The sequence below is a fragment of the Pisolithus orientalis genome (assembly GCF_024613125.1).
Source record: "Pisolithus orientalis strain OTSU chromosome Unknown F5J12scaffold_10, whole genome shotgun sequence".
In the NCBI taxonomy this organism is placed as follows: domain Eukaryota; kingdom Fungi; phylum Basidiomycota; class Agaricomycetes; order Boletales; family Pisolithaceae; genus Pisolithus; species Pisolithus orientalis.
This window is the reverse complement of record NW_026260791.1, coordinates 791,221-814,916: the sequence shown is the minus strand read 5'-3', so window position 1 is coordinate 814,916 and position 23,696 is coordinate 791,221. Positions and strand designations below refer to the sequence as shown.

General features: G+C 50.0%; 6 protein-coding genes across 6 annotated transcripts; 3 read left to right on the top strand and 3 right to left on the bottom strand.

The window, feature by feature from the left end:
* Positions 1 to 5,421: 5,421 nt before the first annotated feature.
* Positions 5,422 to 6,323, bottom strand: F5J12DRAFT_905091 (uncharacterized protein; the record flags this gene model as incomplete). The annotated part of the gene is made up of 2 exons (XM_051748617.1): positions 5,422 to 6,153; positions 6,216 to 6,323. The coding sequence occupies 2 exons, from the start codon at positions 6,321 to 6,323 to the stop codon at positions 5,422 to 5,424; spliced, it is 840 nt and encodes a 279-aa protein (XP_051601177.1).
* Positions 6,324 to 8,879: 2,556 nt separating this feature from the next.
* Positions 8,880 to 9,447, top strand: F5J12DRAFT_782086 (uncharacterized protein; the record flags this gene model as incomplete). The annotated part of the gene is made up of 2 exons (XM_051742671.1): positions 8,880 to 9,012; positions 9,041 to 9,447. 2 exons carry the CDS (start codon positions 8,880 to 8,882, stop codon positions 9,445 to 9,447), a joined length of 540 nt encoding a protein of 179 aa, XP_051601176.1.
* A 7,217-nt stretch (positions 9,448 to 16,664) lies between these two features.
* Positions 16,665 to 17,328, top strand: F5J12DRAFT_824302 (uncharacterized protein). The gene is made up of 4 exons (XM_051745438.1): positions 16,665 to 16,716; positions 16,771 to 16,828; positions 16,886 to 17,026; positions 17,051 to 17,328. Exons 3-4 carry the CDS (start codon positions 16,893 to 16,895, stop codon positions 17,247 to 17,249), a joined length of 333 nt encoding a protein of 110 aa, XP_051601175.1. The 5' UTR covers positions 16,665 to 16,716; positions 16,771 to 16,828; positions 16,886 to 16,892; the 3' UTR covers positions 17,250 to 17,328.
* Positions 17,329 to 17,999: 671 nt separating this feature from the next.
* Positions 18,000 to 18,824, bottom strand: F5J12DRAFT_891689 (uncharacterized protein; the record flags this gene model as incomplete). Its single annotated transcript, XM_051747513.1, has 3 exons — positions 18,000 to 18,462; positions 18,512 to 18,699; positions 18,762 to 18,824. 3 exons carry the CDS (start codon positions 18,822 to 18,824, stop codon positions 18,000 to 18,002), a joined length of 714 nt encoding a protein of 237 aa, XP_051601174.1.
* A 1,078-nt stretch (positions 18,825 to 19,902) lies between these two features.
* On the top strand, positions 19,903 to 21,599 carry F5J12DRAFT_912461 (uncharacterized protein; the record flags this gene model as incomplete). The annotated part of the gene is made up of 7 exons (XM_051749067.1): positions 19,903 to 19,986; positions 20,016 to 20,408; positions 20,455 to 20,595; positions 20,648 to 20,818; positions 20,866 to 21,106; positions 21,170 to 21,273; positions 21,324 to 21,599. The coding sequence occupies 7 exons, from the start codon at positions 19,903 to 19,905 to the stop codon at positions 21,597 to 21,599; spliced, it is 1,410 nt and encodes a 469-aa protein (XP_051601173.1).
* Positions 21,600 to 22,126: 527 nt separating this feature from the next.
* Positions 22,127 to 23,651, bottom strand: F5J12DRAFT_719217 (uncharacterized protein; the record flags this gene model as incomplete). The annotated part of the gene is made up of 6 exons (XM_051741157.1): positions 22,127 to 22,297; positions 22,369 to 22,604; positions 22,654 to 22,962; positions 23,016 to 23,128; positions 23,179 to 23,546; positions 23,598 to 23,651. Coding segments are annotated over 6 exons (1,251 nt in total), but the record flags the coding sequence as incomplete, so codon positions are not given.
* Positions 23,652 to 23,696: the final 45 nt, after the last annotated feature.

Here is a 23,696-nt window from a genome sequence, read left to right as displayed (position 1 = left end):
AACCAAGCTGTCGTACACCTGGAAGAATGATTGACTTGGAATCATGACTACCATAAACCCCAAGGAGCTGGACTCAGTGGACTTTTTGACATAACCACTGGTTTAAGCGGGAATGGACTTGGGGGACGGAATGTTCTGCGTTCAACCTCGTTAACATATTTGGCGTATTACTTTCCACGAGAAAGTCATGCTTTAGGCTTCACAACCTCCGCGAGCTGGCGTAGACGCTGCCCATCTGATACCATGACCAGAGGCCTTCATGTCATGGGTAAGTAATGATATACATTCACACATTTTCAGATGAAATAGTTCAACTATCAAACAATTTATAACTGTAACCACGTACATCCCTCGCACATGGCTGGGTTCTACCAAGGACACATGCACTTCAGAACAGATACACCCAGAGCCCATCAAGTTGATCTGGTATCGCTGTACGATTGACAACTGTAGGTTCCCCTGAAAGCAGTCAGAGACCTGTCAATACCGGCAGTGCAACAACCCCGGCCAGCGCTGCAGTCCTGCTGTTGCCTTTGGTGAGTCTACTGGTAGATGCACTACTGCCACGCGGGGACAGCCAGTTTGGGAAATCCATGCGACCTCTAACATACCGGGTGTAGATGACCGATGTGCCTTCTGCCACGTGCACGAGTACACAGTCCGTGAGCCCCCTTTAGAGCATCCAACTCCGCCACGGCCACGTTGTTATAGATGTCTTGACGGACTCAGTCGAGCCTGGAAGAATTGAGCGTGTCCAGGTCGACTTCGCTCGAAAACCACGCAAGGGAGTCCGCCTCGGCAGGTAAGAGTCCATATGGAGAGGAACGAAAAGGAAGAGTGCAGTGTATGGTAGGATGATGAATAGGGTCGTCAACTTACAGATGCGAGGGCGTAGTTTGGGTGTGAATGGCTTTTCAAAGATACTTAAGGCTCACTTATATAGACGACTTGGAGAGGATGAGTCGAAGATGAGTTTATGAAGAGAGCGAGGACAACTCGCTCGGCTACACTCGACGTAATGCAGATTGCGAAGGGCAGGATGAACAGGTATCGTCCCTCTGAATACGGTTTGGTAATAATATTCCCTGCCTAGAAATTTAAGCTCACATGAAGAGCCACGATGCAAATCTGAATCAGCCCCGCTGAACCGAAAAATAGGAGTGAGCGCTGTCCATGACATCAGATACTAGTCCAGATTCACCGAGGTCAGCTGCAATAGGCGGAGATAGATCTATGAGGAGGAAAGTCGACAGAAATGGGACTGAGCAGTGCGCGAGCATTGTCAAGATTTGTGAACGACGCAGTTGCTACCGGCTTCCCATTGCTTGATGCTTGTGATACGAGTTTCTCTGTGGTTGTAGGTGCTGCAGGGCCATACAAACAAACCTGAAAAGAAGTGGGTGTCAGCCCACAGCGAGAGACCAACGGTTGCGAGCGTGGAAGCGCAAATTCAAACTGAGCTCAGAAACACGCCCTGCCTTTTAACCACTATGTCGTTGGCGACAATGGTGCTGCACCATCTCACAGTACCACCTAGTATTGGAGATCGCAGCATATCCTCGTCGTCTCTTTAGAATCACCAACTACGCTGACACCAGCCTCAATTACACTAGGCACACCACCCGGCAATATTCAGATTACTGACCACACACAGGACCTAGTAGTTGCAGGAATGACGCTTTCAGTTCAACCGGAACGGCTACAAATCACAGTGGCTTTGGAGCCCGCGACGCTTGCGGTGGTACGTCTCGAAGACGCACACACCTCAGTTAGACAGAAATCAGCCATTGTATCTCGCTTGGAACGAGAACTCAAGATCCTCAGGCGATCATGGACGACATTGTCTTCGAACCCGAGTGCACCACAGGTGAGTCAATGTTGCGATCCTTTCACCGCTGCCGAAGATCAAACAGACGTCGAAAAGAGCATAAATTTTGAGAAGACATATGAGAGAAGTGCACCTAGCAATATCTTCATATCTATGTGCCAATGGTTCCGGCATTCAGTATTTGGTGTTGCTCTCAATGATTGACCATGTTTTTTGTCAAGCACCTTTGGATTCGCCGTCTTCCTGGGTACTAATCACAACACCTACTTGTTTGTGCTGTGTGTGTACTTCAGGGTCGTCCGACAAGTTTATCCCTATTGTAAATGACGGTTCCGACAAACAGGCGAGCGTATAGCTGCGGCTAACCAACACGCTGCTTCCGCATACACGTCCAGGTTGCATTACCATCGCTTTCGTTGGAAGGTGGAGCCGAGATGACCATCGCAACATCCCAGAAGATGAACTGCAGCTTACCCTGCTACCCCATTCACGTTCATTAGGCGACTTCGTCCGCAATACCACCGGTGTGCGTGCTATGTTCATCGTACTCGTCCCGTCAAAAATTTAAAGAATTTGTAAGGATACTCTGATTTTCCTTCTTAATCGGTTTGTCTGGCAAGAGCGCAGCAGACTAAAGACGTACCGCATCGGGAGGAACATGGGTACTTTCGTACTGCAGTTTTCAAGTGCACCACAAATCTGCGTGTTGTCACTGCGCATCGGCGGACGCGCTTGGTCACATGCGAGAATGAGCCGGTATGATGGGAGGTAGTGTTATCTGGGACGTACACTGCATTTTTCGCGGACGATTTAACGACTAAAGAGTGAGAATTGCTCTCGACCGAGGTACGGGAAATGATTTGTTACTTTTCATCCTTTCCGTGGATATTCGCAGACGATGCGAGCGCTGATCAAGTAAACGTTCGGGGGTGAAAAAACGTGTCGCCCAAAAACACGTACGAGACAGGTCAGCAGTATGCAGCTGGTGGAACTGTAGACGTATGAAATTGTGTGCATCTTAAAGAGCCAGACAGGCTGCGGGGCTCACAAAGCAACTCAACCAAATCTAGCTTCAGGGTAGACCCGAAACGCGTTGCCCGCGTCTGGTCCCATGCATCGCAGTCATTCTGATTATAAAACTAACCATCTCTCAGTCTCAAGCGCCGACCCGCCCATGACAGATATGGGCGCTGACCAGTTCATAACAGAGGGGAGGAAGGACGATGATGACGGCAAACACAAGAGATTTAAAGTGAAAAGGATATGCCAGATCGATCGAGAGACAACCACGGCAAATACTCACCTTTCACCAAGTGGAACGCCGTGGTATTCGCGCTAATATTTGCGGGTGCTGCCGCATGACATTTCAATTGATTTTTGACTCTCGGGAAGACGGTGCACTAAATTTTCAAGGTAATTTGTTTGTGTTGCAAATCAGTTCAAGGTTGTCACATAGCATCTGGGGGACAGGGAATAGTGCAATCATGGTCCCGACCAGTCAGTAACTGGTTTAAACCATATACTCGCTTACTGATGAGCAGCTAGTTCTCGGTCGTAAAATTTTTGGATCAGCTATGGTAAGATAAGATAATGTGGTGAACTTTATATCGGTTCTATTGCATGATGCACTTCTGCACTTCTGCACTCCCACGCTTTGGTTCTGCGTGATAAACTTTCGTGCTATAGACTTGCTCCATGACATACCTCCGTACGAACGCAGCGTCTGGTGTCTTCCTTCCGACTTACAGTACTTGTTTGTTCGGAAGCACAATTGCTTCGCTGTCCGTAAGTGTCCTTCGGCAGGGAATGACGGTGGACGGCTTTGACTTATGCTTCCCGGGCCGCAGAGTTCTTGACGAGAAGTCTAGTACCATGTGGACAAGGGGGCTGCTCTTTGTTTAGTGTAACAATTGCCACCGAGCGCTACCACATCTCCAATGTGTCTACTGGCAGCAAAGTTGAGGCCGCGGAACCTTGCTGAGACATACCGCAGAGCCTGATCATGATGAAGCGGCGTTCCATCATGGTATATCTTTTAGCCAGCTTCCGGTGGAGAGTATCTCTCAGATGCGTTCCGATGCCCGTTATCATCTCTCTTCGACTGCCCCCGTTAAAACACCGCATGATCTTTCCTTGCGTCCTCTCCATCCTCTTCATGAAACTGTGTGTTAAGCAACGTTGACAAACCCTGTACATTGGCTGGTTAGGCGACAGTCCCCTGCTGCTTGCGGTGCGAGCGGTAATGGCGGAGTATTTTGAAAAGCTCCCTTCGGCAATACGATAGTCCACGGACTCCGTTCATTGGTGTCAATATAGATTGGCGCCAGACCATGAGATTGGCGGACACTGGTCACGTTGCTGGGCCCTCCCTACGGTGCGCGTACTGTGTTCTCTCGTTGGGAAGGGTCTCCTAGCACCTACTACGGCAGTACACTTATTTTATATCAGAAGATTGGAGGAAGTCATTCAAATTACTATGCTCGGATCTTCGGGTCTCAACATCTACCTATTCCCCTCCTCTCCTTCCTTCAATTGCTTTACATACTCGGCTTCTCGCGGCCAACTCGCGGCATTCACAGCCCGAGCCGAATTTAAAATCGAGTAACTTTAACGTTGGTGACTATCTAAGTGCCATCGCGTAAGTTGTTATACTCCTATCTCCTGCGATTTTGCTGTAGAGTTACGCGAGCCCTCCTGGCTAAGTTCGTTTCGCGCTGGGAAGTTGTCCACGTTTTGTGCCGAACCACCTGCCCTTTTCCCTATAAAGATACGATGGGGTGTCTTTTTGCTATGACTAGATGTCAATGGACAACAGGCGGATGCCAGAGCACTACAATGGTTCAATCGCCAACAGGTGTGCACGTTTTTGTCCGTGCCTACAAATTTTTTCCAACTTTTAGCAATGCAGCACATCTCACACCTTAAGCAAGCCCCCCCAAGAGACCCCCACGGCAGAAAAACAAGTGGTATATGGTTTCTGAGCTGCATTTTTGAAGACAACTAACTTCTTGAATCAAGAACCAGTATACCAGTTGCCCGTGGACTTTCTGCCTCTACACGGATCCAGAGGGCAGGGAATGCCTGGAATTTATCAATTGTGGTACCGCCCCCGACCACTTCAAAGATACGCATGGTATCTCAAATATAGCCCGCGAAGTCGAGTTGGTCTGCGTGTGGCAGGGGTGCGGGGTCCGAGTTATAAGGCACAACTACATTCGTCATATCCGTGAACATCACCTCAATCATGATCGAGTGGATGCTCATGCGAACCAACCTGTCGTACGTTGGGGATGAGTTGTTCAAGCGTCGTGAGGCATTACTGCCATGGGATCCCAATAGACTGGATTCGGGGGACCTTGTAACATAAATTTGGTGCTGCTATGTATTCGTCTCTCTGTAAAAAATGGCTGGTATTGTCGCAGTCGGCCTTGGACGCTTCTCAGCTTTGAAATTGTGTGCAGAGGTCCTCAAATCATGGTCAGTCTCATCTTCATTCGATGTACGATCCCATGTGTTTAGACGAAATACACTTCATAACTGCAAACACGCACATCCCTCGCACAAGGCTAAATGCCACCAAGGCCATTTGTACTTCACAACCGATACACCCAAGAGCCCATCAAGGTGATCTGGTACCGCTGGATGACTGACGATAATGCGAGCGTTGGTTCTCTTGAAAGCACCCAGAGACCTGTTAATACCGGCAACGCAGCCACCCCAGCCAGCGCTGCAGCCTTCTTGTTGCTTCTGGCAAATCCAAGGGCATTTCCACTACTCCTACGAGGAGACGGCCGGCTTCGCAAACCCACGCGGCCCCTGATGTAACGTGCGTAAATAACGGAGGCGCCTTGCGCGGCGTGCACGAGCACACAGCCCATGATCCCGGTGTAGAGTATCCAACTCCGCCACGGCCACGTCTTTATAGCTGTCTTGACGAACTCATAATCAAGTTCGGAAGAACCTAGTGGGTCCAAATCGACGTCAGTCGAGGGCCACGCAAGAGTGTCTGCTTCGGCAGGTAAGAGCCTATGTGTAGCAACGTGGATAGGAACGAAGAGGAAAAGAGCCGTATATGCTGAGATACTGAGTAAGCTCGTCAGTTTGCGGATGCGAGGACGTGGTTTGGGAGCAAATGGCCTTTCAGACTGAGCGGGGGAGTCTAAGTCTGATATAGACTGACGGCTTGAAGGAGAGGTCGAAGACGAGTCCGAGGCGAAAGTGAGGATGACTCGCTTGGCTACACTCGACGTAACGTGGACAGCGAAGGGCAAGAAGAGCAAGTATCGTTCTCCGAACATGGTTTGGTAGTACTCCCTGCCTAGAAGCTGCATATCCAGAGCAAAACCAAATCAACACCCCCAACCAACACAGGGGAATCGGAACTGACCATGACGCTAGATGCTAGTCCAGATCCACCGATGTTAGCTGAAATAGGCGCCGATAGATGTACGAGGAGGAAAGTCGACAGAAACGGGGCTGAGCCGTGCGCGAGCATCGTCAGAATGGACGATGCAGTCGCTACCGGCTTGCCATTATTTGACGTTGGCGGCAAGAGCTCCTCTGTGGTTCCAGAATTCTTTGGATCCATATCCTGAAAAGAAGTGGGCGTCAGTGTACGAGACTTACGTAGAGCGTGGCAGCCCAAATTCAGACTGAGGCTGCAGCGCACCTCGCTTTCAACCGCGACCTTATTACGGTAACCACAATAGTACAACACCACCACCTGGTGTTGGAGATCGCAGCGCATCCTCATCACCCCTCTCTTTCCCAGGACAACGAAACTTATCACACACAGGACCCCGCATCGATTGCAGAGGTTGCGATTGCGCTTGCAGTTCAGCTGGAACGACTACGAGTCGCACGGAGGTGTTGGCGGCCCGCGACAATGTGGTGGCACCTCTGGAGGGCGCATATGCACCAGTTAGACAGAAATCTGTTACCGTACCTCGCTTGGAACAAGAACTCGAGATTCTCGAGCGGTCGTCAACTCCGTCGTCTTTGAATGCGAGAGCTCTACAAGAGTCAATGTTGCGATTCTTTCACTGCTACGAGGATCACACAGACGTCGAGAGGAACGTCAATCTCGAAAGATATATGAGAGAAATGCACTCAGTAGTTTCTTCGTATCTGCGTGTCGATGGCTCTCGGCATCCAGCATTTGGTGATGCTATCAGTGATTTACTATATTCTCTATCAGGTACGTTCGGATTTGCCATCTTCCTGGATACGACTTCCTAGAACGTTCGCACCGTGTGTACGGTCGTCGGACAAGTTTGTTCCTATCGTAAATGATGGTCTCTGCGAACAGGTGGGCGCATATTTGCGGCTAACAGACAGGATGCCTCTGTAAACACGTCCCGATCGCGTTATCACCGCTTTCGTTAGAAGTTGGTGCTGAGAAGACCATCGCTGCAAGACACTCGATGCTTACTGTGCTTCCCTTCCGTCTGCCATCCCAGAAGATGAACTGCCGCCTACGTTTATGCCCCATTCATATTCCCTAGGTGATTCACTCCAGAGTACCACAAGCGTGCGTGTTACGTTCAATGTACTCGTTTTACTGGCCCCCTCGTCAAGACTTCAAAAAGCTTGTATGGACACCTGACTTTTTAATCCGTTCTCCAGTCAGAATCCTCGGACTAAAGCATTACCGCATCTTGACATAATTCACGACGCACTGGTGTCCAGATCGAGAGGAACACAGGTACTTTCACTCCAGTTCGTTAAGTGTACCACAAATCGGCGCGTCGTCACTAAGCATCGCTGGGTAGCAGTGAACGTGCTTGTTCACATGCAAGAACCGACCAGTATGCTGGTTAGTTGAGAGACCAGCAGGCGAATGCGTCCCATCTCAATAACGTTCTTCGCAGACCGCTTTTATCACAAGGACGGGAAGTTGCATTGTGCGGGCACGTACGGGGCGTTTCGCATGGATGACCTGACGATTTAGGAGCGGGAACTGCTCTCAGCCGAGGTACAGGATATGATTCGTAAATTTTCACTCTTTTACGCGGATGGTCTGCAGACGACGCAAACAGTAATCGAGCCCTGAGGGTGTCCTGTGTGGGACTTAATGCGTCGGATTCATTAATGAGGTGTATCACGCCATTTTGGAAGAGTCATGATCCGTGCATTAGACGCGCAGCTCTGGACGGACCGCCCCGACCGCACCGCCGGTCGACACGGCCCAGACAATGACAACAACAAGTCTTCAGTTAACTGACGGAATCTTCCCCTTCGCAACTACTTGGCCTGGACTCCCATCTGGTCGTGAGCGTAACGGTTTTTTCGGGTGGCCTCATTCTGTTTCTTCGTTGCGCCACTGCAGTCGTATTCTTACCGCAGAGTGGTAAGAGTGTGGTGTACATAGTTCTGGTGTACCGCGGAAAACCATTCTACACCTAGGCACGACGACTGAAGTACTGATTTGCAAGGGTTGGGCTGCTCTCCCCCCTCTGCCCTCCCGCACTCCATCAACTTAAAGAAGTGTGCACGAGGTCACCCCCTGCCATTCAAGCGCTTATCGCAAGCTGATGATTGGTACTTGTCGGCGGTAATTGGGTCACATCCCATCATTGCGAGGCATTCGGCATCACGCTTTCATTCGCCGATGCGATGCCTGAACAAACTTGCCTCTCCACTCTTGTATTGACGTTGAGCCAAGGGTGGCCTCCATAGATATTCTCCTGGAAGCAGGATGTCGGCGTAAGAAAGCCATCAACCTTACAATGTCCATGAGAGACACCAGCTGGAAACCCTTTCCACAAGTACACTTGTTTTTTTTTTTTTTCTTTAAGGAACATGAAAGCTTGATGATAATGCGGCCAACGCGGGGCAACACTTTTGCCTGAACCTCCTGTGACAAGAGGGACTAACAATGTATACCCGACAGTATGTAAAGCCGTCGTCGAGGATACGGTAACGGCGTTTTGCTCAACTGCTATTGTGTTGTAGTGTGGTACGGAGTCACTAAGATACAATCAGTTAGGCGCCTTCAATCTCTCTATTGCTGCCCACGGAGAATGCATCAACTTCATCCAATATTCCTTTTATGGTGCTGGGCGGTGGCGGCTACACCATTAAAAACATCAGTCAATACTGGAGGTACGAGACTGCTATTCTCGTTGGCACAGAAATGCCGGACAAACTGCCTGCTATCATCTATGATCCTTTATTCCGCGACCGTAATGGAAGCTCCATCCCCATTGAAAGGTAGAGTGGAAAACCCGAACACTCCAGCGTCACTACATAAAAATTACTGGAACAAGCTGAGGTATCTGCAGGGCGTTCCCAGCGTCGCCATGCAAGAGATACCATCAGATCTGGAAGGCTTGCTTGCTGGCAAACATAAGAATCAAGAGAAAGACGAGGAACGGGAGACTGGGTTTGTAGGGAGCGGCAGCGATAGGTGCATCTCCGGGCACGAATGTTCCGACAACGACGTAGACGAAGACGACTGTGCGACACCGTCAGGCACGAAGCGAAACTCAATTTCATCTAGCGTTCGCAAGCCTCGAGTAAAACGCACTCGTGGTCAAGCCAGGGGTGAGGCAAGTGGGGCCGATGAGAGGGAAGATAGCGAAATAGATGAATCATCACTGGGAAGACGAGTAGAATAAGGTCCCGTGCGAGAGCTCGTGGTAGGGTCGCGGAGCTGGACAAAGATGCGAAGAATATGGATGCGAGAGTTGTTGGTGAGCCCAAGTTTGGACTTGAGCCAGCTGCACCGATGGATGTCGATGTTGGCGTGTAGTATATCTTGCATGTTGCATATAGTGAACGAGAAATTGATATTAGGTCTCTATTCATCCATTCATTCCTTCTGCGAGAAAATTCTACTTGCCGTACGGCACTAGAATTCTCGACTCCAGTAATCGGACACATTGCCTCAGCCCATGATGGGGTAATATGAAAGTCTTGGATAAGTTTCAGAGCTCGGTGCTAGTTACCATTCCATTGTTCCCAGCGTACATGTGGAGAGACGAAGAAGAGGCTATCCGGGCGTGAATGACTGCGCACATCAGTTGACCCAAGGCGCAAGAATGACCGAACTCCGCTCCTCGAAACCCTGTAGTTTAGTGGTTCACCCTTCGAATGACTACTCACCTGGTCGTCGATACGCAAGGGGTGCTTGCGCTAACTTGAAATCGATAACCGTCAACTTGTGAGGTACTCGTTACTCCAGTAGACAAGCAGGTTTTTTTGAGGAATCGGAGCTAAGCGAGTAGATGTGGTCATACGTCGCGAAGAAGACGGAAGGAGGGTGAAGAGGGATCGGGCTAGGATTTCGCTAGATGCCGCACGGCGACGGGGGTGGAACGAAGTGAGTAGTTCTCGAAGAGGAGTGGCTGGAACATAAGTTACGGGTCACGTGAATGTATGCTGACGTCAGGATTCCCATTTTTGTACATGGCACACGCATCCATACATAGCAACAAGGACAGACCGTGGAATAAACAAAAGACAAAACTTTGATGCACTGCAACAAATCTCAGCAACTTCAAATGTCCCCTTCGGGGTGACATACGTAAAAATTGGAACGATACAGAGAAGATTAGCATGGCCCCTGCACAAGGATGACACGCTGTTCCGGAGTGGTAGACCTACGGGTCTCAATATTTATTATTTCTTTTTCCTGGGTTTGCTTTGATCTCATTTTCTAACTACATATCCAAGTTTCACTTTTCGGGACTTCTCCGTGGGGCACCACTTGCACATCAGAAGTTCGAAGTTCACATCTGAACTGGTCGAAACTTTGCTCTCTCCCCCTATCTACTTGACGCCGTCCATGCATGCGATCTGCAAGCACAAGTTTTGCTCTGTCACATATCGTTTCTCTCTGTCATCATATGCCAGGTGTGCGGCTACGCATGCGGACCAAGCTTATATCACTCAGCGAACTCTAGCGTCCAAATCACTCATGAAATTGAACGCGATCGAGGATCGCTAACAACATTCAGTCTTTGAAACAGCGGCGCAACTTCTTGAAGTGATGGTGCTTCTCGAAGACAACTGGGTCTAAAACATGTCGAAAAGTCCAAAGGGTGCTTTTCACGAAGCCCTAATCACTTACATATAGAGCCATGCCCGGAGCTGCGTGCGTACCGCAATGTGGTTGCTGCCGCGGAAATTCATAGGTTGCCCACTATTCACTCATTTCCGGTTTACAGCCCACCAGGCCGATTGATATGCATCGGACAACAGACGGATTTCCAGAACACTACATTGGTTCAATTGCCAACGTACGTTCGCACGAACCCTCCAGGCCAGTTTAGCTCCCAATGTCAGAGCGTTACGCTGGTTCAGCCGCAAGCAGGCGTGTTCGTGGTTGCAGAGTTTTCACAATTTCTAGGAATGCGCATTGCGATACACCTCAAGCAAAGCTCCCAGGATGTCCCCGCAGCGTACTAACACACGGTATGTATTTTTTAAGCTGCATCTGTGGAGACACGATTTTAATTTTTTGTATTACACAGAATCAGTATCCCTGCTGTCCGTGGCCTTTATACCTTTATAAGGGCCCCGAAGGCTGGGGGTACTTGGAACTTGTCAACTGTGGTACTACCCCCAGACCACTTCAAGTAAACGCATGGTATCTCAAATTTGGTGCGTGAAGTCGACTTGGTCTGTGTGGCAGGGTTATGAGTACCGAGTCATAATGCATAACTACATCCGTCAGGTACGTAAGCATCAGAAGAGTTGCTCACGCAAACCAAGCTATCGTACGTCTGGGGTACAAGTTGTTCGAGCGCCATGGAAGTTCGGAGGCATGACCGCCGTGGAGCTGAATTCGGCAGCCTTTGTAACATAATTTGATCCTCATACCACGGGCAAACTGCCATAACTAGATGCGCTCGCAAATTTTGAGATGAAATGGCTGTGTAAGTTAGCGTACCATTCACAGCTATCAACACGTAAGTATGTACATCCCTTGCACACGGCTAGGTGCCACTGAGGACATATGTACATATTCCCCATCCGGTACCGCCGTACGACTGACGAAAATACGAACGCTGGTTCTCTTGAAAGAGTCTGGAGGCCTGCCAATACCGGTAACGCAGCCACCTCAGCTGGCACTGCAGTCCTTCTGTCGCTTCTAGTGCACTTCCACCGCTACGATGCAGGGACAGCCGGTTTGATAAACCCACTCGTCGCCTGATGTACCGGGGGTGAACAACCAATAGGCCTTCCGCAGCCTTATGAACCCCGTGTATAGTATCCAACTTTACCACGGCCAGGTCTCCATAGTCGTCTTGACGAACTCAAAGTCGAGTTCCGAAGAACCGGCCGACGTCGCTCGGAGACTATGCAAGAGTGCCCGCTTCGGCAGGTAGGATTCTGTGTGTAACGACGACGGAATAGGAACGAGGGGGAAGCCTGTGGTGTATGCCGAGATGCCAATTGCGGATGCGAAGGCGCGGTTTTGAGTGTGAATAATTTTTTTCAGACTGAACGGCGGTAGAATCCACGTCTGACACACACAAACGTCTTGGAGAAGGTGAAGATGAGTCCAAGGCGAAAGGGAGGACTATGCGCTTAGCTGCATTCGGCGTAACGTGAATAGCGAAAGAAAAGAGGTGGTACCTGCTTCGTTCCCAGAACGTGGTTCCACAGTATTCGGCCCTCCCTGCATATCCACAGTGCAAACCGAACCACCCGACTCATCCAACACATGGGAATTGGGATTGACCAAAAACGCTAGACGCTAGACTAGATCCGCCGACGTTGACTGAGACTGGCGTTGACATGGTCGGATTAGTATGAGGGTCTTGTGCGGCAGGGTCAGGGCGGCGTGTCCGATTACTGGAATTGAGAATTCAAGTAGATCCACCGAAACTATGAACATCTTGTCCGACGGGTCAAACTCTCTAATAGTCAAGACTAAATAAGTAAATTCGCGCTCCTTGCTGCCCCTTGCTAGGGTTAGGGTTACAACTCGGTGTTTAAGCGAACGGAACCTAATACGTTACCCAACTAGCTCAGGTACAAACTGTATTCAGTGCGATAAGATTGAGATTGAGATTGGACAAGCTAACTAAAGCAAGTAAAGCCAAATTCAGTCGTGTTCTTCGGTGGGAGTTGGCCATGATTACGTAAATTTACATGATATCGAGGCTGGTCCTTCTGGTAAATCAATAAGCCTAGTGTCTATCCCGAAAATTGAGTGGTGGAGCGGTGGCAGTGCTTACGGCAGAAGCGGCCTCGAGGTATCAAGCTCATTTTCCTTGTTCGTATCTCACCAGGTGGCGGTGGCGGACCAAATCTCCAAAATCCAATGCAAAGGCCGCAGAGTAGAACTGGTACCTCGTGACTGGCTCGGGAGGTCGCAGGAATAACGATTCGAACTTTCAAGTCCGCGCGTGGCTGGATTATGTAAACTCCGGGGTTATCCATCTCGAGTTGGAGCTGACAGAGCGCTCTTTGCGTATCAGACCGGTACGGCTACTTGCAATCAAATTGATAGTCTTCAAACGAGGATATGATAGCTGATTTCTGTCCAACTAAGGTATATGCGTCCCCGAGACGTATCGCCAAATTGTCGCGAGCTGCCAGCGCCCCCGTTGTTCAAGATTGCTCCAGATTGATGGCAAGCGGACAAGGGTTCCACGCGGTGAGTAGTTTGATCCATCAAATAGTGGTCCATCAATCGGCCGGTGTTAGTGTACATATCCACAATTTGATGTTTTAAGGACACAGGCGATAAGGTTGTACTACGATCCCCAGTGCAATTGTGCGCTGACCTTCCAGGTCTTACTTGTACATATTTCACTGCCTGTCTCCCAAGAATTATGCTACAAAGTCTACTGGGCCCAGCTCGACAGGTTTTGTGCCGAGTAAGCACCGAAATCCGAACATGCCCGGTCACAAGGGGAATGGACACAAAAGTGACCAGTACTATTCACGGTGACCGGCTAATGACCATAACTCCAAACAAAGCGAGCCAACCACGCCATACGAGATCATTTACACAGCAATTGTGCCACACCGAGTAGAAACAGGAAGCCACCGCCAGAACGAGATACAGGATAAGGATGAACGGCAATGGCGTGTTAATGAAGTTGATCAACAGTCACTGAGGAGGGAGGCTACTGGAAGTGAAATATTGTCTGCGGCAAAGTGATCAGCAGAGGAACCTGTGAAACGAGTGCGTTCCTTAGACTTGGGTCGAGTCCAAAGCATCGGCGTACTACAATGAGAGCATGCTGCATAAACAAGGAGACATCATTACAGAGGGTGCCATGATGATAAATCTAAGAAACGAGGAGCTTTTTGGTTTGATTTACCTGTACAATATATACACGCGGCTGGTCTGAACTTTGATTTCCCATGTTTCATGGGTAAAGCCTACAGCGCTCGGCTGATTCCACTGACCTCACCACCAAACGATTTGAAGGAGTGGATGGGAGGGGGGGGTCTGGCACAATTGATCCGATGGCTGAAGGTACACAAGCAATCACGATTACTACGATTGTTGCCAGGATTTGGGGAAGTGCCAAGTTGCCGTAGATGAGGAATGACTCTCAACAATCAAAACGAGATGCCACACCTTATAGACATCTCCAGCTGTGCAGAGGAATGACCGGTGTTCGCCTTTTTGTCCAATGTATGGAGGCGATTCCATAGCCAGCGCCCGAAAACCATGTTCCGGAGCTTGTGGCATTGCGACAGATTGGTCAGGGAGCATGCCTGGGTTGGCATCATGTGAACAGGGATAAAGCGGGTAGGTTCTGATACGTCAACAACACGGTGATGGAGTTTCGCCCAGCTACGTTGGAGTGTGGTGCCGACTCGCTAGGATGCGATCGATAATGATTAGGCGCTTTCAGTCCCTCCACCAAGGGACTTGAAAAGGAACTTTGTCCGCAAGTCGAACGTTTCCCTTCTGGCGCTCGACAGCATCCGCAGTGACACATTGAAAGTGTCGTCAATACCGGACGCACAAGACTGCTGTCCTGGTTGGCGCAAAAAATACCAGACCAAGTGCCTGCCACCGGCTATGAACCTTTCTTCCACGACTCACAATGGACACCGCATTCTCCGCTGACAGTTAGAGTAGAAAGACCAGAATACCTGTGTCGTTACAAAAAAAGCATCGCCACACAAGAGATACCACCAGATCTGGAAGACCCACTTGCCGCAGAAGTTAAGGAGAAGGAGGAAGGACGAAGAAAGGGGTGCTGCGTTCCCTGGGGAAAGCAGGATCGATGGGCGCATCTCCAGGCATCAGTGTTTCGAAGGTAGTAACGACGTGGACCAAGACGACTATCCGTCGCTGTCAGGCGCTCGGAAGCCACATTCAATTTCCTTCAGCGTTCGCAAACCCTGAGCCAAACGTAGTGGTTGTCGAGCCAGGGGTGGGGGAAAGTGGGATGCTCGTAATGGGTGGGAGGACGGTAAAGAAGTAGATGGATCTGGTAGTCCCTCGTGGGCGAAGCCTGGGAAGACGTGAGTTTGAGTCTAGATTTGGGCCAGCGATGCAATCTACGCGAGTCCACTTAACAGAACTATAGAGCCTGGAAATATGTTCAGTAGTTCGCGCTTCGAATGACCTCTCACCTCGTCAATTGATCTCAATGACCGGTCTAGGTGGGACGTACGGCCACTGATATACAAAGAGTGCACTGCCTGCTCCAACTTGAAATGTATAGCCTTATTTTGCTCGGATCTGGCCTATTGTGCAGTTCGTTGTATTCTTGAGAGACTTCCGAAACGCCATCATTCGAAGGGCGTTCAGAAATTTCCGGCCTGTCGCTGAGATACTTGCAGGTCGGAGATCCGACCCAGTGATACCGAGAGCAGTGACGTAAGCATAACACATCATGATGGGGTGGAAAGTTTCGCGCTTATACTATAGTAGATAAAATGCCAAGTACGGCCAGTAATCTGCCGTTGTTCATTGTGGTCAAATTGTGGGTCCATGTCCGACAACTTGGGACTCGGATGTCGTTCGGTGGGGAATGCTGAATCTTAATTGGGGTTTGGCGGCCTGATGTCAAATGAAATAAGATGAACTACTAACACGTACTGGCCGACTAATATGCTGCGACACAGCTCAAGTTCGAAAAGGAACCTCGTATGTATCAGACAAAAGGTTGATCCAGACTTGGATTAGGCTGCGCCCAGGAACGTCAAGGCCGACGGAAGCATGTGACTTCGAGAAGGTCAGCCACCCTCACCCCAGATCTGCCTCATGGATTTTAGTACAATGTGCTGCGTAGGTCCTGCCACTTGCTTCCCTGTCGTTCGTTACTAAGCCCTTATCACAAACTCATGACAGTACTTGCAGAGTACTACTGGCAAGGGTGTCACATGGTAATTTATATGAATTTCAATGAACATCTGGTATATACTGACTTAGCTCCAGAAATCGGCAGTGGCGGTGAAGCCGGCTTGCCCGTTGTGGGCGGGCGCTCGCGCGATCAACTTAATTAACTGAACTGGCCGTTTCGAATTCGTGCCATCATGATCAACATTAATATCCGTGCGCCGGGTAAACCGTTTCAGGTGAAGTACAATGTGGTGGCCCTGGCCGCCGCTCCGAACTTGAGGGCGCCCGGGTGAAAAGAAAGGAGACGAGCCGAGTAACGGCTGGACAGAGATTGGGACCACACAGATGCATCATCTCGCTCCTCAGCGATCTGAGTCGCCGATATCCACATCTCCACAGCCAAAATCCCTCGAATCAATCAACCTTGGGAAGGTTGTGCTGCCATCGCAGTTGGGGAGTTCGGTTGCCAATGCCCATTTGTCAGAGCCCTCCCGGTCCACTTAATATCCAGTACATTTTTGCGTATAAAGGCAGCTCCGTATGTCTTTGTTCGCTAAGACTTGGTGCCATTGAGCAGCAACCGGGTGCTAGAGCACTACGCGAGTTCAGTCGCCAACAGGTGTGTTCTGCCATGTTCCTGCCTCCGAAGCTTTCCCAACCCTTATCAATGCAGCACACCACACACCTTGAGCAACGTCGTCCAAGAGGCCCCCATGGCTGACCAGCAAGCGGTGTGTATTCTCTGAGGTGCATTTGTAGAGGCAAAATTAACTTCTTGAATCATACAGAGTTACAATGCTTGCCGTCTGTGGACTACTTTGTGCCTTTACACGGATTCCGAGGGCCGGGAATGCTTCGAGCCTATTGACTGCAGTACCGTCCCGGACCACTTCAGAGATAGCCATGGTATCACAAACATGGGCCGCGAAGTCGAGTTAACCTGTATGTGGCAGAATTGCCTATGCCGAGTTATTAGGCATAACTTCATCCGTCACATACGTGAGCATCACCTTCGACACGATCGGACGTCTGGTCATGCAAACCAACCTGTCGTACGCTTTGGAGGATGATTTATTCAATCGCTACGGACGGTTCGGAAGGATGACTGCCATACATCCAAAGGCACTGGTCTGGGTAGCCTTCGTGGCATAATAATTTATTACTCCTAGTCACTACCATTACTTGTTCATCACAGGTGTCCGCCGATTTTGTTTACTTACTATTTATAACTACGGCAGTTTCTGGTGGTAGTAATCCGTCAGTCAGTTTGGCAACATCTGCGTGATTCGTTGGTGCGCTTTCGGCAGCTAGCTCTCGATCAGGATCGTTCTTGCGATGTCTTCGTCGCGTGCGTGTCGTGACAAGAGTTTACCCATCAATCGTGCGTGCGCACTTCGAGCGAGCACAAAGAAACAGGCTACTAGTCTTTTTCTTCTCTATCTCTTGATCAACGTGGGGAATACAATAGCGCAATGTATACTCACCATTGATTTCGAATCACTGGCAATTATGCACGATGTTGATATGCATGTCGATCAGTTGCACGTACAGGACTTAGACGCGCCGGCGACTTGAATGAGAGATATAAAAATTAATATTATATATATTAATTATTGCGTCTAAGGTTAACCGGGCAGCGAAGCCCAACGAGGTCCTGAGTAAGGATCCGAGTAGAATCGACCAAGGTTCCGGAGATCCTGGGGGATTCTGCGCCATGACGAAGAGTGTGGAATTTCCGACGAACCTTCGGATTCGGCCACCGGCCACCGTCGAAAAGCTTATTCGGACATGTTCGAAGCTTTCTTTCAGGGTTGCTACAACCTACTTAGGGGACGCGAGCGGCTCATCCGAGCTGGTATTACAAGCGTCTATGCACATGCCCTGCAACATTGTAAGTTTGGCCTACAAATTGAACGCGGAGAACGTGGAACGAATCTGATCAGAGAAGTCGCAGTGTTGCATTCTGGAGTCTCTGCAGCTGCCAACAGTGACATTCAAATTGTCGTCGGCCCCTCGGCCAGAGTACCCGTACACATCCCGGCGGGAATAGTTGCAGGCGTTTTGCACAGTAACTCTCTCGCGAACCGAAGCCAGCCTGAGCGCAATATCAATTCCCATCCGATTTGCTTCCTCCAAAGTTATTGGTTCCGGCCGCTTGGCCAACTCATTTAAAGCAGGCAATAGCCAGCCGTTGATGTCGTACTGTTGGGAAAGAACAACTCTATCAACAGCGCCAATATTGCTTTTCATCAGTGCGTGGATGGACGCTTGGCGCAACTTCTCGAAATTCCACGCCGTAGACAGCTTCAAGACAGATGTCCACTGTTCGACACTTTGAGGCAGATTAGGCCGTGAACCATGCTTTCTGGAAAGAAGATATGATCCACTGCCTCTATGCTCTGATGAAAACAAACCTGTGGAAAAGAGCCTTCAACAATTGCTCGAAATCGTCCTTGCTGATTGCGTGGAGTTGGATGGGAATTTCGTCGCTCCATCCCTCTACGCCAACTCCGTCACCCTGCGGCAGGGAAAATGTGTCGCAAAATACTTCTGACTCTTGTTGAAACGGTTCCCTAGGAACCCTGAACAAGGAGTCTTCCACCTATCCACGGGATGCAATGGGTCCACGGAAAAAGGTTGGCTTCAAAATTTCGCAACGCTCACCAAGAAGGTGACTGTCGACATGTAAAAATCCGAATGTCTAGATGGCTCATTGTTGGTGGCCATTGTTGTTGTCTCTGACAGTGGGGCGCTGTCAATAGCCATGAAGGGTCCCAAATCAACTACGCCATTCTGAATGTGTTCCACACGTGACCGGAAGATGTGTATTGTCGTGCGCCCATGCGTGAAACGCCAGCGCAATGCACGGTAGTAGTAGGAACTGAGCACAGATCATGCAAACGTGATCGATCGAACCACATCAACGACACTGAAGCGGTCAATTGGTTTCACTCCTACCCTATTCAGTATCACTCAGGGCATTGCGAAGCTGTTAGAAACATGTTGGTGTAAACAAGGGAGGATCAATGTGAGCTGCACAGCTTCCGGTGGACGACTGCGTGGGCACTGTAAATGCCAAGGAAGTACTTGATGGGCATGCGACGGAGGCCGTGCCATCTCCGCGTTTACGATGGAAAAAGAAAAGAAGGAGAAGAAAAGAAGTTTACAACTCACAGACCTCGCTGAACGTGCCACTGGCGACTCCAAAGTGACTAAACAGACGCATCTGAAGAGACATTGAAGGAAGACAGAGTAGCGACTAGCGAATGTATCTGCTGGGATGATGTCAGTTGGCAAACCAGGAAACAACATTTGTGTAAGCGTGAATACTTGGTGGGAGGGTGTCATATCTGGTTCTGTGGTAGACGGGTGATCGGAAGGAAGTCAGGTCTCGGGACAACTCTAGCAAGGGTGAGGTCGTCGCTCGCTTGGTTACACTTGGCGAGAAGTGGGCAAGAAGAGGACCGAGACGTGGAGACGGGGACTGGCTATAACGCTCGATTCCATTGCAGATCACCGACGTTGGCTGCAATGGGTGCCGACAGATATATGAGGAGAAAAGTCTAGAGAAACGCAGCTGAGCCGTGCGCGAGCATCGTTGGGATGGACGACACGGTCGTTACTTGCTAACCATTATTTGACGCTGGTGACACTAGCTCCTCAGTCGTTTCAGAATTCTCTGGGTGGTTAGTCTGTAAAGGAACGGGCGTCAGTGCACCGGAAAACATGCCATGGAACGGAAGCCCCAAGTTCAGGCCAAGGCCGCAGCACACCTTGCCTTTCAGCCGCCACCTTGTCAACCACAATGTCACCGGAACGTCTGACAGTACCACCTAGTGCTGGAGATCGCAGCACATCCTCGTCGCCTCTGTTGTCAGAAACACCAGCCGTGAGTACTATGCACGTTGACACTGGCAGGCTCGATTGCACTACACACACACACCCCACGGCGACATTCAGACTACTTATCACACTCAGGACCCTGCAGCAGTTGCGGAGATCGCGCTCGCAGTTCAACTGGAACGACTACGAGTCACGGAAGCGTTGGCAGCCCGCGACAATGTGGTGGTACGTCTCGAGGACGCATATACCTCAGTCAGACAGAAATCAGCTACCATATCTCGCCTGGAACGAGAACTCGACGTTCTCAGGCGTTCGTCGACCCCATCGTTTTCGAATACGAGCGCACTACAAGAGAGTCAATGTTGCGATTCTTCCACCGCTGTCGAAGGTGCGACCGACGTCAACAAGAGCATCAATCTTGAAAGACATGTGAGAGAGATGCACCCAACAACTTCTTCGTATCTGCATGTTGGTGGTGCATTGCTCTCAATGATTGACTATGTTCACCTGTTAGGTACGTTCGGATTCGCCGTCCTCCTGGGTACGAATCGCAACACCACCCAAAACTACTTGCTTTCTGGAGCGTCGCGTCGCGTGTACCTCGCGATCATCGGACATGTTTTTTCCGACTGTAAATGACGATTCTAACGAACAGGTGAGCGCATATATGCGGCTAATCCACAGGGCCCTTCTGCACACTCGCCCAGATCACGTTGTCATCACTTTCGTTGGATGGTAGCGCCGAGAAGACCATCGCTGCGCGGCATTCGATACTTGCTGCGTTACCTCTTCCGTCCGACATCCCAGTAGATGAACTGCAGCCCATCGTGCTGCCACACTCATATTCATTAGGCGACTTCCTCCGCAATACCACGGGCGTGCGTGTTATTTTTGACGCACTCGTCTTACTGACCCTCCTGTCAAGACTTTAAAGAACTTGTGCGGATACCTGATCTTTCTTTCTAATCCGTTCTCTAGTTTAGGCAGAACCTTCAGACTAGGGAATTATCGCATTTTGACACAAGTCACGACGTACTGGTGTCCGGATCGAGAGGAACACGGGTACTTTCTCACTCCGGTTTTCAAGTGTACCACCAATCCGCGTGTCGTCACTGCTCATCGGTGGTCGCCCGTTGACGTACTTGGTCACATGCGAGAACCGACCGGTATGCTGGCTTGCTGAGAGGCCGGCGGACGAATGTCTCTCACTGCGATTACGTTCATTACAGAATGCTTTTATCACAAGGACGGGAAGTGGTATTATGCTGGCACGTATAAGGCGTTTCGCATGGACGATCTGACGACGCAAGAATGGGAATTGCTCTCGACCGAGGTACAGGATACGATTCGTAACTTTTCTCTCTTTACGTGGATATTTCTTAGACAACGCAAGCTATAATCAAGGAGACGCTCGCGGGCCGGAAGAACGTATCGCCTCAAAACACGTACGAAGCAAGTCAACTGTATGCGGCTGGAGCCCTGAAGGTTTCTTGCGTTGGACTGCAATGCATCGGATTCAATCATGAGGTGTATCACGCCGTCCTGGAACAATCCAGATTTGTACATTGGACGCGCAGCTCTGGCCGAACCGCCTCGACCCCACCCACTAGTCGGCGCGATGCAGGCAACAGTGATGACGGCAAGTCTTCGATTAATTGAGAGATTCTTCCCCTTCACAACTGTTATTCTTGTACTTTTTACCTGGGACATGTACAAGGCAATTTCTCGAGTGGCCTCTTCCTACTTCTCCGTTGCGCCACTGCAGTCGTATTCTTACCGTTAAGTGCTAAGAGTGCGGTGTACATAGTTCTGGCTTGCCTCGTAGGTCGATTCCCCAGTTGGGCACGAAGACTGACTTGTAGGGTTTATACGTGAACGTTTGTCCCTGCTGCTCCCCTTCCTCCTCTGAGTCTCCTGCACTCCATCAACTTGAGCCAATCCCTTGTGCCACTCTGCAGACATACCACCCAGTACTGCACTCTGTGGCAAGGCGAATTTGATCTTCTATGCCTCAACAAACTTGTTGCTCCGCTCTTGTATTGACGTTGAGCCGAGGATACTACGATCTGCCGGAGCCAGGATGCTAGGAAGAAAGGCATCCACGTTAACACCATTTCTGCAAATCCTTCTACGGCGAAAATTTGAGTCGTACGGATGGGGCGGTTGTACAAGTGCATTGATTACGTCTATAAGTTAACGCCCGTGAGAGACACTAGCTGGAAACACAGGACAAGAAGTAACTGCCCGATCAAGTCCATCGTTGCGGAGTGGATCGGTAGCGCATACATGTCAGGGTCTAGATCCTTCGACCACAGGAAATCCGTAAGCGCGTTTGCAATAAAGAGTGATATTGTCACCTGCGGACAAAAACAAACAAACAAACAGAGGATAGCATCGTATCAGGATTTGAGTCCAGCAGTCGACGTACCGCGCAACAGAACAAAAGCACGGTCAGAATAGCGAATAGTATAGGGAGTCTAAGCCATCCGAAGGCGTGTAAGGTGGCAAGGAAAATGATTTCTACAGGTATGGTGATAAGGAGAAGAGTGGTCGTGACGAGCTTTTTGGATGGCTCTTTTCGGCGGGAATGTGGATGATGCCTTACTGCATGAAGCGAAGTCGACAGTCGGGAGATGGAGATAGACCCTACGCTCCCTGGTAAACCTGTTGTACACTCAGATAAATGAGCTGACGCAGTGGTATTACCGCGCACCGCTAATCACGATCGCAAGGAGGGGGAATCCCTGGTACCGGGATGCAAAGGTGTCCAATACTATTCCCGTTGCACTGCTGATAACCATGGCACCGAATAATGGGAGCCAGCCATGCCATACGAGGTCTTTTACGCAGCTATTGCGCCGCACTACAAAGAAACAGGAAGTTGCTGACAGAACAAGACACAAGATAAGGATAAACGGGAATGGCGTGTTAACAAAGTTGATCAAGAACGAGGAAACAACTGCGAGTAGACACAGTGTGACCAAGTCGCCAAGGCAGGAGGCCACTGGAGGTGCAATATTGTCTGTGACAAAGTGGTCAGCTGAGAAACCTGTGAAACGAGTGGGTCCCTTAAACCTGGATCGAGTCCAAAGCGTCTACATGCTACAATGAGGGCGCACATGAAGGATCCGAGGAGTACACTGGATAAGCAGGCGGACATCATAGCAGATGATGCCACCATGATGAATCTAGGAAACGATGAGCTTCACGATTGGGTTGGCCTGTACAAGATGCACACTCAGCGAGTCCGGATTTTGGTTGCCCGGGTTTCATGGGTAGAGGTCGCGGCGCTCGGCTGATCAGCCTCATACTATCAGGGACCCCGCCACCAACTGATATGGGAGCAGTGGATGGGGGATCTGGAATGATCGATCCTAGAGCCATAGCTACGCAAGCAGCCACACTCGCTACGACTGTCACCTGGACTTGGAGAAGTGCCAAGTTGCCGTAGATGGTGTTGCGTCTGGTGCGGGGATCGTCCAAACTGCCCATATTGGCAGCAGTCCCAAGTCTTGCGGAAAGATTCATCTCCAGATTGCCTTTCAGATTGAGGATGACGGGTACGATCATGATCAACTCGTTAATTGCCCTCATAGCTCTCCACCGCTACTCCGGGAGTGAACGTCGTCCGCGGCCATGATGCAATTGAATACTCACCGACACGTGGTCCAAGAGCTCTCCGGTGAACAAGAGACCGACAGTAGTTAAAAGCAATGTAGGCGCACTCTGCCTCGTTTATAAAGCAACCTCCTCTGA